At 33.5% G+C, this 12282-nt stretch overlaps 1 protein-coding gene across 1 annotated transcript; it reads left to right on the top strand.

The window, feature by feature from the left end:
* Nucleotides 1-314: 314 nt before the first annotated feature.
* Nucleotides 315-7659, top strand: ptgdsa (prostaglandin D2 synthase a). The gene is made up of 6 exons (NM_001199991.1): nt 315-506; nt 3714-3853; nt 4857-4933; nt 5020-5130; nt 6977-7078; nt 7441-7659. Exons 1-6 carry the CDS (start codon nt 423-425, stop codon nt 7497-7499), a joined length of 573 nt encoding a protein of 190 aa, NP_001186920.1. The 5' UTR covers nt 315-422; the 3' UTR covers nt 7500-7659.
* Nucleotides 7660-12282: the final 4623 nt, after the last annotated feature.

Raw genomic sequence — 12282 nt, forward strand, 5'->3', positions numbered from 1 at the left:
GAAGGGTGTGTGTGTGTGTGTGTGTGTGTGTGTGCGTGCGTGTACTTGTGTGTGTTTATGTAGAGGAGGTGTGTGAGGTGTGCCGCGTCACACTGAAGTCCTCTTGTATGAAAGACTAGCTGTAAATCATGCTCTTTCAAAACAATGGTATCCATGAATCAATATTAATAAAAAAATAAATAAAAATCTTTGATTTCTCGGATCTTCATTCCTCTTTACTGCATCTTGAATCAAACATAATGTTGTGGACAAGCAAGAAACTGAGCTGGAAATTGTGATGAGTTTTAGTACCTTGAATGGTCTCTCTGTTAGATGTGTTCTTGCAGGCGATTGGCTGGATTGCTAAGGAGGCGGAGTCGACGTGGCTGGCAGACCCTGAGTAGTCCACAATCCCTGGCTGTGTTGGTCTCTACAACGTAACTATGAAGGTCACCATCTTTTTGCTGATGATTCTGAAAGAAGTCCATGCCAATGTCCAACCGCAGAAAAACTTTGATCTTCAGAGGGTAAGAACAGTATTTTGGAGACTACAGCTTTATAAAAAGATCTTCAGATGTTTTTATTTATAAGACTGGTAGTAAAAACACATGTAGTTTGAAAAGTGAGTATATATTTTGTCTGATTATAAGAAGTAGTTTTCCCAAAGTCAAAGATCTGTCAGCGTTTACTAAAACTATTTCTGTCATCTGTTGAACGCAAAAGAAGATATTTTGAAGAATGTTGGAAACTGTTAAGTTACTGTTTCCTAATTTTTTTTAAATATCTTCCTACTTTTTCAACAGGAAGAAAATAAACCACTTGATGTGAATAAATGTTTAGTACAGTTTCATGTTTGTGTGAACTGTCCCTTTAAACTAAAAGCTGAATGGTGTTTTATATGACATTAGTTAGATGTTAAAGATGTTTGTGATTTCAACACTAACATTGACACACTGTTAGTTTGCGTTGAGATTATACTATGTAAAAAATATCCATAGTTATTTTGGGGACTCAATGTTTATATTTGTTATTTTTCCTTGACTAATTATACTTTTGAATTGCATTATGGGACCTTGATCTTTATTCTGACAACTTTTAATCTCGAAAAGATTAAAATTACAGTTATATATTGTCAGTGTTGGTGTTGTATGTATGTAGTAATAAACGTCCTGTACGTTTTCTGTTTACTAACTTATTTCTCTATAATTGAACAGTTCAGTTGCAATTTATTTATTATTTTTTGTCATTATAGTCCAATAACTCAAGAATTAGAATTTTTAGCATCAAAATTCGACATTGCAGAGATTAAGGTCCCATAATGTAATTTAAAATCGTTAATAAATGGACAACACTTGTGAATTACAAAATACAAACAAAATATAACAGATATTTTTACAGTGTAGTAATGGACTAGATAGCAGCTTGAGGGAACGACATCAGAGATTACATTAACAGTAGAGACAGAGCCAACAAACAGAGCTCAGGCCAAGGGTCACTCATTCAGTGTTGCAACAAGAAACGCCTGATTTCTGGATATTGAGACATTTTATAAAGGGGTCTTGTTATGCCCTTTCTAAAATAGTAAAATTCATAGTATGTGTCTAAAAATAGGCTAATGGGCTACTTCTCCCCAACCACTTTAAAGGAGGTAGCAGAGCATTCACAGTTTGTACTTTGGTTAGTTCAGGAACTTTCATGTATATATTTTTTCATGTAAACAGAAAATGTAGATGTATTTTAGAGCCTGATATGCTGTTTGTTTTATGAGCACACGTTGGATTCAAAAACAGATATAAAACTAGGGGGATAATTAAACAACTAAATATTGATATGAAAAAAAACTGTTGAAAAGGCATTTCAAAGTGCATTTTTTAAAATTACAGCATATCGTTATTGACTCTGCATGAACTACAAAAAAGGACATTTGTGAAAACAGTGACATCACGGATGTCTACTACTATGTTTAATCTAAAATCCTGCATGGGAAAACAATGAATTTAATATTTAATTTATCCAAAATTAAATTCAATTTATTGTTGGAAGAACAAAAATATCTTGGTTGGAATAGTTGTAAAACTTTTATATTGACTAGAAGGTATGTGTTGTTTAATTGTATTTTATAGTAAAGTTTAGAATTTGTAGATATCTTGCTATTTCAGTTTATTTATATAGATTTTTTTGTTTCTGTGCCCGACGATTGGGTTGTCGTGGTCATAACATTCCACCACCACCCTTTCCACAATGCACTGGCCCCTTATGGCTCCCCCTGCAGGTGGTGGGCCTGTCAATGTATCAGTCCGTTGTGGTAAAGAAGCAGCTGAGTCGAAAGGCAAAGCTCTTGATTTACCAGTCAATTTATGTTCCTACTCTCACCTATGGTCATGAGATTTGGGTCATGACCAAAAGGACAAGATCTTGAATACAAGCAGCCAAGATTAGTTTTCTTCGCAGGGTGGCAGGGAACACCCTTATAGATAGGGTGAGGAGCTCTGTCACCTGGGAGGAGCTTGGAGTAGAGCCGTTGTTCCTCCACATCGAGAGAAGTCCGCTAAAATGGCTCAGGCATCTGTTTCAGATGCCTCCTGGACGCCTACCTAGAGAAGTTTTTCAGGCATGCCACCAGGAGGAGGCCTCGAGAAAGACCCAAGACACACAGGAGGGACTATGTCTCTTGGCTGGCCTGGGAACACCTCGGGATCTCCCCAGAGGAGCTGGAGGAAGTGTTTGGGGAGAGGGAAGTCTGGGGTTCTCTCCTAAGACCGCTGCCCCCCTGACCCGGCCCGAGAGAAGCAGACGAAAATGAGATGAGATGAGATATTTATTTATTTAAGCCCAATAACATGGAACTACAAAATGAAAATTATCCATTGAAAATTTCTGGACCTTGTGCCTTTTCTACATAAACTAATATACTTTGGGCTTAATTAAAGGGCCCCTATACCCTTTTTACGAGATGTACAATAAGTCTATGGTACAGTATCTGCAGAATGTGTCAGTGAAGATTCAGCTCAAAATATCCATAAGACCACATATAAAATGTTGATTTGTTTGAGTCAGATGGAATCTTAGCTGTTTTAGCACCTGTGCCTTTAAATGCAAATGAGCCTGATCTCCCAACCCACTCATCAAGCATGTCAGGTAAACACAGCACACATGGATAGCAATGCACCAAATGTGGAAAGATGCAATTGGAGCAAACTTCCACACATTCGTCACATATTTCGGGTCATTCGCACACGGGACGGTAATCCCCTCTCTGTTCTCACAATTGCATTAACCTACTCTATATGCTATTTACTCGTGCAAATACTTAACACCCCATTTGGTGTGGACCCAGCATCAATGTGTGATTAACGCCACCTGTTAGGCATGTGGACTGAGATTATTTTTAAAGGAAAGTTTGTAAAAAATACCCATGTACGTGTGGACATGCTCATCTACTTGTGGCAAATGGGACAAAAACTGTTGTTTTGCAGTGACACCAACAACCAAAAGCCTTGAAGTGACTGTGTTGTGTAACACTGAAGATATTTTTAATTCTCAAGCAACAAAGTTATGCTCTAAATGAAGCTGTATGTATAAAAAAGCATAAAAGGACTCGTGAATAAGGAGAACAGAACATAACCAGCTTCTTTATCTGATACTGTTTGGACATTGTCATCCAAAACATTCTTGTCAAACATAGTCTTGAGATGTGACATCGGTGTGCAGTAAGCTGTGATGTGTTTGTTCAGTTTGCAGGGAGGTGGTATCGGATCGGTCTGGCCTACGATTCTCCAGGTTTTGTGCCACACAGAAGCAAAGTCACCATCTCTATGGGCACAGTGGAGCCACAGGACAACGGGAACGTCAACATGACCATGTGGAGTTTAACGTGAGCAAGACTCATTCACATTTAGGAGTGTTTTCTATCAATTCCACCCTCGTACCTCATAGTTTGTGTTTTATTAGCCATCATATTGTATTATATTACATTATGTAAAGAATAATTGACATGGCTGTTGAATTATTCGGAAAAAATCCATACCCGAGGTGGTGGAAAGGTCATTTAGGGTGCAAGTCATTTATAATATATGAATAAAGGTCAACAGTGACTTCATTTTCGGTAAACAGCAGACTTCATTTTCGGTAACACTTTAGCTTAGGTCACAATTCATGCTATGAACTATTAATAACTGAAGATTATTAGGATTTTAACAGTTCATTAGTGGTTATAAAGTATGATTTGCATTAATAATCCTACCAATAACCTACACCCAACTTCTACCTTTTTATTAATAAATTGCTAAGTAATAGTTTTTTAAGCTAGTAGCTAATGGTTTGTAAATACCGTGAATTGTGACAAACCAAAGAGTTACCCTTTATATATATATATATATATATATATATATATATATATATATATATATATAACATGGCAATTTATCAGGAAGTGACGATTTTGTTCCTTGCAAATGTTTTATGTTATGTGATGTTCCCGTTTTGCGCATCAGTCTAATTCTCATATTTTGATGTAAACATTTTGTTTAGATGTTCCATTTCAAAACATTGCTCAGGTTCTTATCCTCATACCATACTATACTAGTTTCTCACACATCTTAGCAATAGCCTTTTGTTTTTTATTTTTGATTTATTTATTTATTTTTATTTTTTTTTGGGGGGGGGGGGTGCTGTCAAAAAATAAACTAAATTATTCAGTGTAATGATATGGAACTGAAATGAACCACGTGGCTGTGCATTTATTTTATACGCACATTAGAATGTTAATCAGCCAATCAGAATCATGCATTTGTCATTCACGTAGTATACGTTATAAAATATTATATTCTGATATTATATGATGATAATGATTATTTCATTTGTGTTATTTTATGCAGTTCGTCTGGTTGTAAGCAAAAGATCTACATTTATGAGAAGACGTCTGTGTCCGGCGTATTTAACTACTACAGCACTCGTGAGTCCACAGAACATATGAGACATTGTAACACAAATACGCATGAAAACAGAACAATACAGTTTAGTTTCTGTTGTAATTTGAAGGTCATAGAAGGATGAAAGATGTTACTGTGGTGGAGACAAACTACAGTGAATATGCCATGGTCGTCAAACACAAGAAGATGAACAAGGAATACACACAAGTGTCCCTTTATGGTGAGACTGTAATAAATACCATGGTGCACCACTATGGAGCATCACACTTTACATCAATGATTTAGTGGCTCACTCAATAAATCTTTACTTGTTTCATTATTGGATGAATCAGCATTTTTAACTTATCTCTTGAACTCATGTGAAGTGTACTCAAGTGTATTAATGAACTGTTCTACAGTAGCCTTGGGTGTATTTCTGAACTGTGTTTTACACAACCCTAAATCAGAAAAAGTTGGGACAGTATGACAAAAAAGAAAGTAGCGATTTTCAAATTTAATTTGGCTTGTATTTCATTGCAGACAATATGAACAAAACATATTAAATATTTTGTCCGGTCAACTTCATTTCATTTATAAATATACATTCTATCCTGTCATTCAGACCTGCAAAACTGAACCGGAGCAGTTTTAGGGCTAGTAATTAGGTTAATTGGTTAAATAATGATGTGATTTGAAACAGGTGATGTCAACATGTGATTGTATGTATGTTTTTGTACAAAAACAGCATCCAAGAAAGGCCTAGTCCTTTAGGAGCAAAGATGGGTGAGGATTGCCGATTTCCCAACAACTACATGAGAAAATGAGAAATTTTAAAAAGAATGCTCCTCAAAGAAAGATAGGAAGGCACTTGGATATTTCACCAACACCGTATAACATCATTAATAGATTCAAGGAATCTGGAGGAATTTCAGTTTGCAAAGGACAAGGGTGCAAGCCTAAGCTGAACTATCAGGATCTCCGATCCCTCAGGTGGCATTGCATCCTCATTTATCTATAATATAAGCGATTTCACCACATGTGCTAAGGACTATTTTTGGCAAACCTTTGTCATGTACCACAATATATAGCTACATCCACAAATGCCAGTGTAAAATGTATTGTGCCAAAAAGAAGCCCTATGTTAACAGTGTCCAGAAGCAGCATTAAATTATCTGGGCTCAAAGGCATGAGGGATGGACCATCAAACAGTGGAAGCATACTGTGGTCAGATGAATCAGTATTTCAGTTTTTTGGGGGGAGAAATTGATGCTCTGTGAACACTGGGCAAAAGAAGAAAATGATCATCCAGACTTTCACCCGCAACAAGTCTAAAAGCCAGGGTCTGTCATGCTATTTGGGTTTGTTTCAGTGCCCTTGGTAATTTGCACAAAGGTAATTTGCACTTTCGGGATGACACTGTTAATGCTGAAAAGTACATAGAGATTTTTGTGCACAGTATGCTGCCTTTTCAGGAATGCCCATGAATATGTCAACAAGACAATGCAAAACCGCATTCTGCACACATTATAGAGTCCTGGCTGCGGATACAGGTACTTGACTGGCCTACCTGCAGTCCTGAACTGTCTCCGATAGAGAATGTCTGGCGCATTTTGAAGCACAAAATGTGACAACAAAAACCCCGTACTGTTGCCCACCTCAAGAAGGAAGAATGGGAAAAAATTTACACCTGAAACACTTCATCACTTGGTGTCTTCAGTCCCTAAATGAGTGTTGTGAAAAGGGGTGACAGCGTTACAAAGTGGTAAATGTTTTACTGTTTAACTTTATTTAAAATGTGTTGGAAATTGGAACATGTGTTCATTTAGAAAGAAAATCATGAGAAACAAATGTACTGTTTTATTGTGTGCAATGAAATAGAAGTCAAAGTAACTTTAGAAATCACTTCTTCCTTTTTTTTTCTTTTTTTTTGTTGCGTTTTCATCAAAACTTTTTCTGATTTGGGGTTGTAGTAAACTTAAGCATATTTCTGAACTGTGTTTTTTAGTACATTTAGGTGTGTTTCTGAACTGTTTTATAGTAAACTCAAGTGTACTTCTGACTTTGCTCTGTCTTTAATATGATTTTAGGTCGTGCTAAGAAGCTGAAGGCTGATTTGATGGAGAAGTTCAGAGCGTATGCAACAGCTCTTGGATTCTCCAAAGAGTCCATACTGACTCCACCAACTGCCAGTAAACCAGCCAAGGCTATTTGTTTTACTTTTATCTGAACCAATTACAATGTATATATATATATATATATATATATATATATATATATATATATATATATATATATATATATATATATATATATATATATATATATATATATATATATACTTTTTGTTCATACAGTGTTTTGTGTTTAACAAGAAAGCAAAAATGTTTAGAACTTGAATGTGAGTAAATGGTGAGAAATCTTTAATTTTAGGGTGATCTGTTCCTTCAAATTGAGATCACAAACATTTGAATGCTTGTTTATTGATTAGCGCTGTTGTAATTTCAACAAACTTCTCACTGAATTTCTAAAGTTTGTTTATTTTCTTTTTTAGGAAACTGTCCTCCTAAAGAAGCAAGCCAGAGTTTCATTCAAGTAAAAGCCGGTTATTAATCACATGGTTTTTATCGACCATCCTTTTTTTTAACTTGTTTTGTCTTTATTCTTTATCTCCTGAAAAGCATGAGAAATACAAGTTCATTTGTAAATATGTGCAAAAGTTAATGTGCAGTACATTGATCGTTTTTGAAAGCAGACTCTGGGCTTTTTCAGAAAAAAATGGCAACTGATTTTTAATTGATTGTACCTGAAAAATAATCCTCATTCTGTGTGCTTTTTTGTGTCATATGTTCAATAACTGTAGATAAAAAATACTTTAATGTATGGCATTTGTTACAGAACTGCATTTATTTGTGTATTAAAAAATGTCACTTATCAAAAAATGAAATTTTTTAGTTTTTAGTAGTTGTAAATAAAACTAACTTTATGAGGGTATAGTTTTATGGTATTGCTTAGCTTTGTCAAAAAGTTTATTTTATATTCATTCACTTAAATAAAGAGAGAAAAGGATACTTGGGGTTGTTAAAAAGGTACATTCACTAAAGAGCATATAAAAATGTACTAAAGTTTCAATGTTTGATTAAATGCAAACAAATCTTTGTGCTTATATTCTGATTTTGCATGATGATTTTGGCAGCTCCTGATGTCACGGCATTGACTTACTTTTCAAAATGACTTCTAAAGCATAAGTGCTCTTGGAAACAGGGCTGGCTGGTTTATCTGTTTTTCATAGCATCAAAATATGACCATTTATGAAGACTAATAATTATAAAATTCGTACAGAGTTAAATACTGTGATGACAATTTGCAATTAGCATTGCATTATGAAAACATAATTTTCATGAAAATTCTCAAGAGAGCTCAAAGGAAATATAAAATAAATGACATATTAAGTAATTATGTGTCAACATAATCAGCTAATGTCTGCATGCCTTTCTCCATATTAGTTATTTCTATTAATGTTGTGCATTTTTTTTGTTTTTTTACTCTCATTTCAGAAATAAGCACCATCCGGCTCATTAAAATACTATAGTAGTAATTTATAGTATTTTACTTTTTGAACTATAGTGAAGTCCTTTTAGAAATAATGTGTTAGGTACTTCTGTATTTGCTTTGGTAATACAACTATAATACAAACCAATAAACCTATAGGTTTCATTCATTTATTCATTTTCTTTTTTGCTTAGTCTCTTTATCAATGTGGGATCGCTACACAGGGGAATAAACCGCCAACTTATTCAGCATCTGTTCTACACAGCCGATGCCCTTCCAGCTGCAACCCATCACTGGGAAACATCCATACACACTCATTCACACTCATACACTATGGATGATTTAGCTTACCTAATTCACCTATAGTGCATATCTTTGGACTGTGGGGGAAACCGGAGCACCCGGAGAAAACCCACACCAACACGGGGAGAACATGCAAACTCCACAAAGAAACACCTACTGACCCAGCCAAAGCTCGAACCAGTGACCTTTTTGCTGTGAGGCGAACGTGATACCCACTGCACCACCGTGCACACCTGTTCTAAGTTTACTATATATATATTATATATTACACTATTATATAATTATTATATATGAATATATAATACACTACAATACACCAGAGCTTACTGTATTTAAAAGATAAAGCAACTTTACAATTATTTATTACAGTTTGTCAGTTCACTAGGTATTACTCCCTTATATTCATTAACAAAGTGTTGTTTATGCTATAATATACATTGTACAGTATAATAAACGTTACTTTGGCTCATAAACAATATTGAATTTACTGCAAAGTACTGTTGCATTCTTTCATTTGGGTATAAAAGAAACAAATAGCAAAAGAGTGTAGTAACTTAGGGTCATATTACACTATTTGAACTTGAGAAAATTATATTATAGCAATACTTTTACTAAAGCACAAATTTAGTTTTACTTCTGATAAGATAGAACAAATTTAAATGCAAAACAAGTAATTTTCATTTCAAGATGAGTGAGTAAAAAGTATTGTAAAAGTCGAAATCAGGTTTAATTGCGCACAAATCCCAGAAAATAATGCTTAAATCCGCTAATCAGGCAAAATTGCTGAAGTATTTAACAGCCTGTGTTCAACATTTTCTATAATTCTGAATTTGTCAGAGTCTCACCCAAAACAATAGTGTGTGTGTGTGCGTGTGCGTGTGCGTGTGTGTGTGCGTGTGTGTGTGTGTGTGTGTGTGTGCAGACTGATTATGACTCAGTTATTCTTTCATTCATTCATTCATTCAATCTTTCCTTCATTTATTCATTCATTTTCTTTTCGGCTTAGTCCCTTTATTAATCTGGGGTCACCACAGTAAAAAAAAAAAATTGTACTAAATCATCTTCTAAAATACAAATCATATATCAGATAAGAGTCCCACCTATACTACCCCACCAAGAAAAAAAATTTGGATTGCATTTCTTAACTTTTAATGTCGCTAGTTAACACACTCAATGCATTTTTTTTCAACACATCCCATAATTACTAAAGTATCAGCCTCTGTTAAATGGTTGATATGTCAGTTTATGGTAAAAGTACCTGGCTCAATACATGTACCATGAAACATATGAAAATATGAATTGTAAAACCAACTTATTTTTAAAAATATTTAAAATAAAACATTTTTGAATACTAAACCATCTTTATTTTTTGAAGTATGACATGAAAAAATATGTCAGATTCTCATTAAACGTGTCTTCTTGTTTATTTTTTTTACAATAAAACCAAAGTCAAGTGTAGCAGTGCAACAGGATTATGTTAGTTTGATTTTTTTGTTTTGTTTTTTTTATAAATAAACAATGCTGTGTGTGTAAACCATCAATTGAAACTTTAACAGTCATTTATTAAAACTGTAAAAACATGGTTAACAATTTGGTAGAGCGGGCAGTCAAAGGGTTATATTAAGTGGCCTTAAAAACAATGTACTTACATGTAAATTAATTGCTAGGTATATTGCAATCATGCACTGTAAAAAAAAAACAAATTTTTCAGAAAATATCCCTAAATTTGATACAGTAATTTTTTGTCATTTAAAATTATATGTAGAACTTAGTTAAATGACTAACAATCTCTCTAAATTAACAGTTTGACTTTCATTTTAGGTACTTTATTATTAAAGAAAAATTACTGACATTTTTGTTTTTTTTATACAGGGAAATTACAGTATTATTTATACAGTATTTTTTCTGTTATTTTAAATTATATTCAAAAATCCGTAAAAATTACAAACAATATCTGTAAATTAACAGCTTGACTGTTATTTTATGTACTATATAATTAATGACAAATTACAGCAGTTTGTCTGTTTTATACAATAAAATTGCCATATTATTTACAGTGTTTTTTCCTGTTTTTTTTTTTTTTGAAGTACATTTAAAATTACGTAAAATTAAAGTAATAAATTGTAATTACTTGCTCTGTAAAAACAAAAAAAAAAAAAAAAGGTCAAATGACTGGCAGCTATGGCTTCCAAGCAAAAACCATAAAATTATGGTAAAATTTCTTTGTTGAAATAAAGTGCAAAAAATAATAGATATTTTCATTAAAATGTTTACAGAAAAACACTGTTATTTTACAGACTTTTCCTAGATTATTACAGTCAAATCTGTTTAATAAAGTTACACACTATAAGAGCGCTCACATGCACCTGTTCCGGATTCCGCTGATTGCACACACACAGTCGGAGGATCGTTATGAACTGATTACATGCGCTTTAAAAGCAGCATAAACCAATTGCTTAGTCTTGTTATACGGTTACTGTGAACATTATGATGCAGTTCTCTTCCTTTGCCTTGCTTTGTTTGTTAATTGTTTGCTGCCGGGACTGACCATTTGCCTGTTATTTGACCATGACTCTGGATTCCCTGCATAATGTTACATCTGTTTGCCCCTGTGCAAACTGCATGTTTGCCTAACCATCTCTGTGTAACAAACTTGCATTTGAATCTGCACTCCTTTGTCAAAGTCCCCTTCACATTACAGTTCCATTTCATTTAAGATTTGGAACTGAATCATTCCAAATAACTTAAACCTCTATGGTTTTACATAAACACTATTCAATAAAATTTAACAACTGTAATTTTAAAGTTGTGAGAATTTTAATCAGTTTGATCTCGTTTGTTGTTTTTTCCAAAAATTTTTGATCCAAAATAAAACTGTTAAATTACGATCATGAGCATGTCTTGGCATTTTATTAAAGGTGTTTAATCGTAATGATTTAGGGAAAATTCTTTTAAATAACATTGTTATCTCTTGAACTTTTAGTGCAGTCACTTTATTGATGGTGTTTGATCAAAATAATCTAGGAAAAGTCTATATAATAACAGTGTTTCTTTGTAAAACTCTTAGTGTGTAACTTTATTGAACGGATTTGATCGTAATAATCTAGGAAAAGTCTTTAAAATAACAGTGTTTTTCTGTAAACATTTTAATGAAAATATCTGTAGATTTATTATTTTTTGCACTTTATTTCAACAAAGAAATTTTACCGTAATTTTATGGTTTTTGTTTGGCAGCCGTAGCTGCCAGTCATTTGACCTTTTTTTTACGATTTTTTTTTTCTTACAGTGCACCTCAATAGCACCTTGAGTGTTAAGAAACATAATAAGAACACAATAAGTACATAGTACACTGAAGTTTTTTTTTTTTTTTTTTTTTTTTGCAAAATTGTTCCAAACAATTAATATGGGTTAAAATTAAATTAACAAATTAAATTTAGTAATGTTCAACCTGACTTGTTTAAATTTAGTCCAAATAAATTGTTTACAACTTATACCTCAAAAAAGTGTAATAATCCAAGCAATCTCCTTTGAATATTTTTTT

Source organism: Danio rerio, chromosome 10, assembly GCF_052040795.2.
Source record: "Danio rerio strain M-AB ecotype USA chromosome 10, GRCz13ab, whole genome shotgun sequence".
NCBI lineage: Eukaryota > Metazoa > Chordata > Actinopteri > Cypriniformes > Danionidae > Danio > Danio rerio.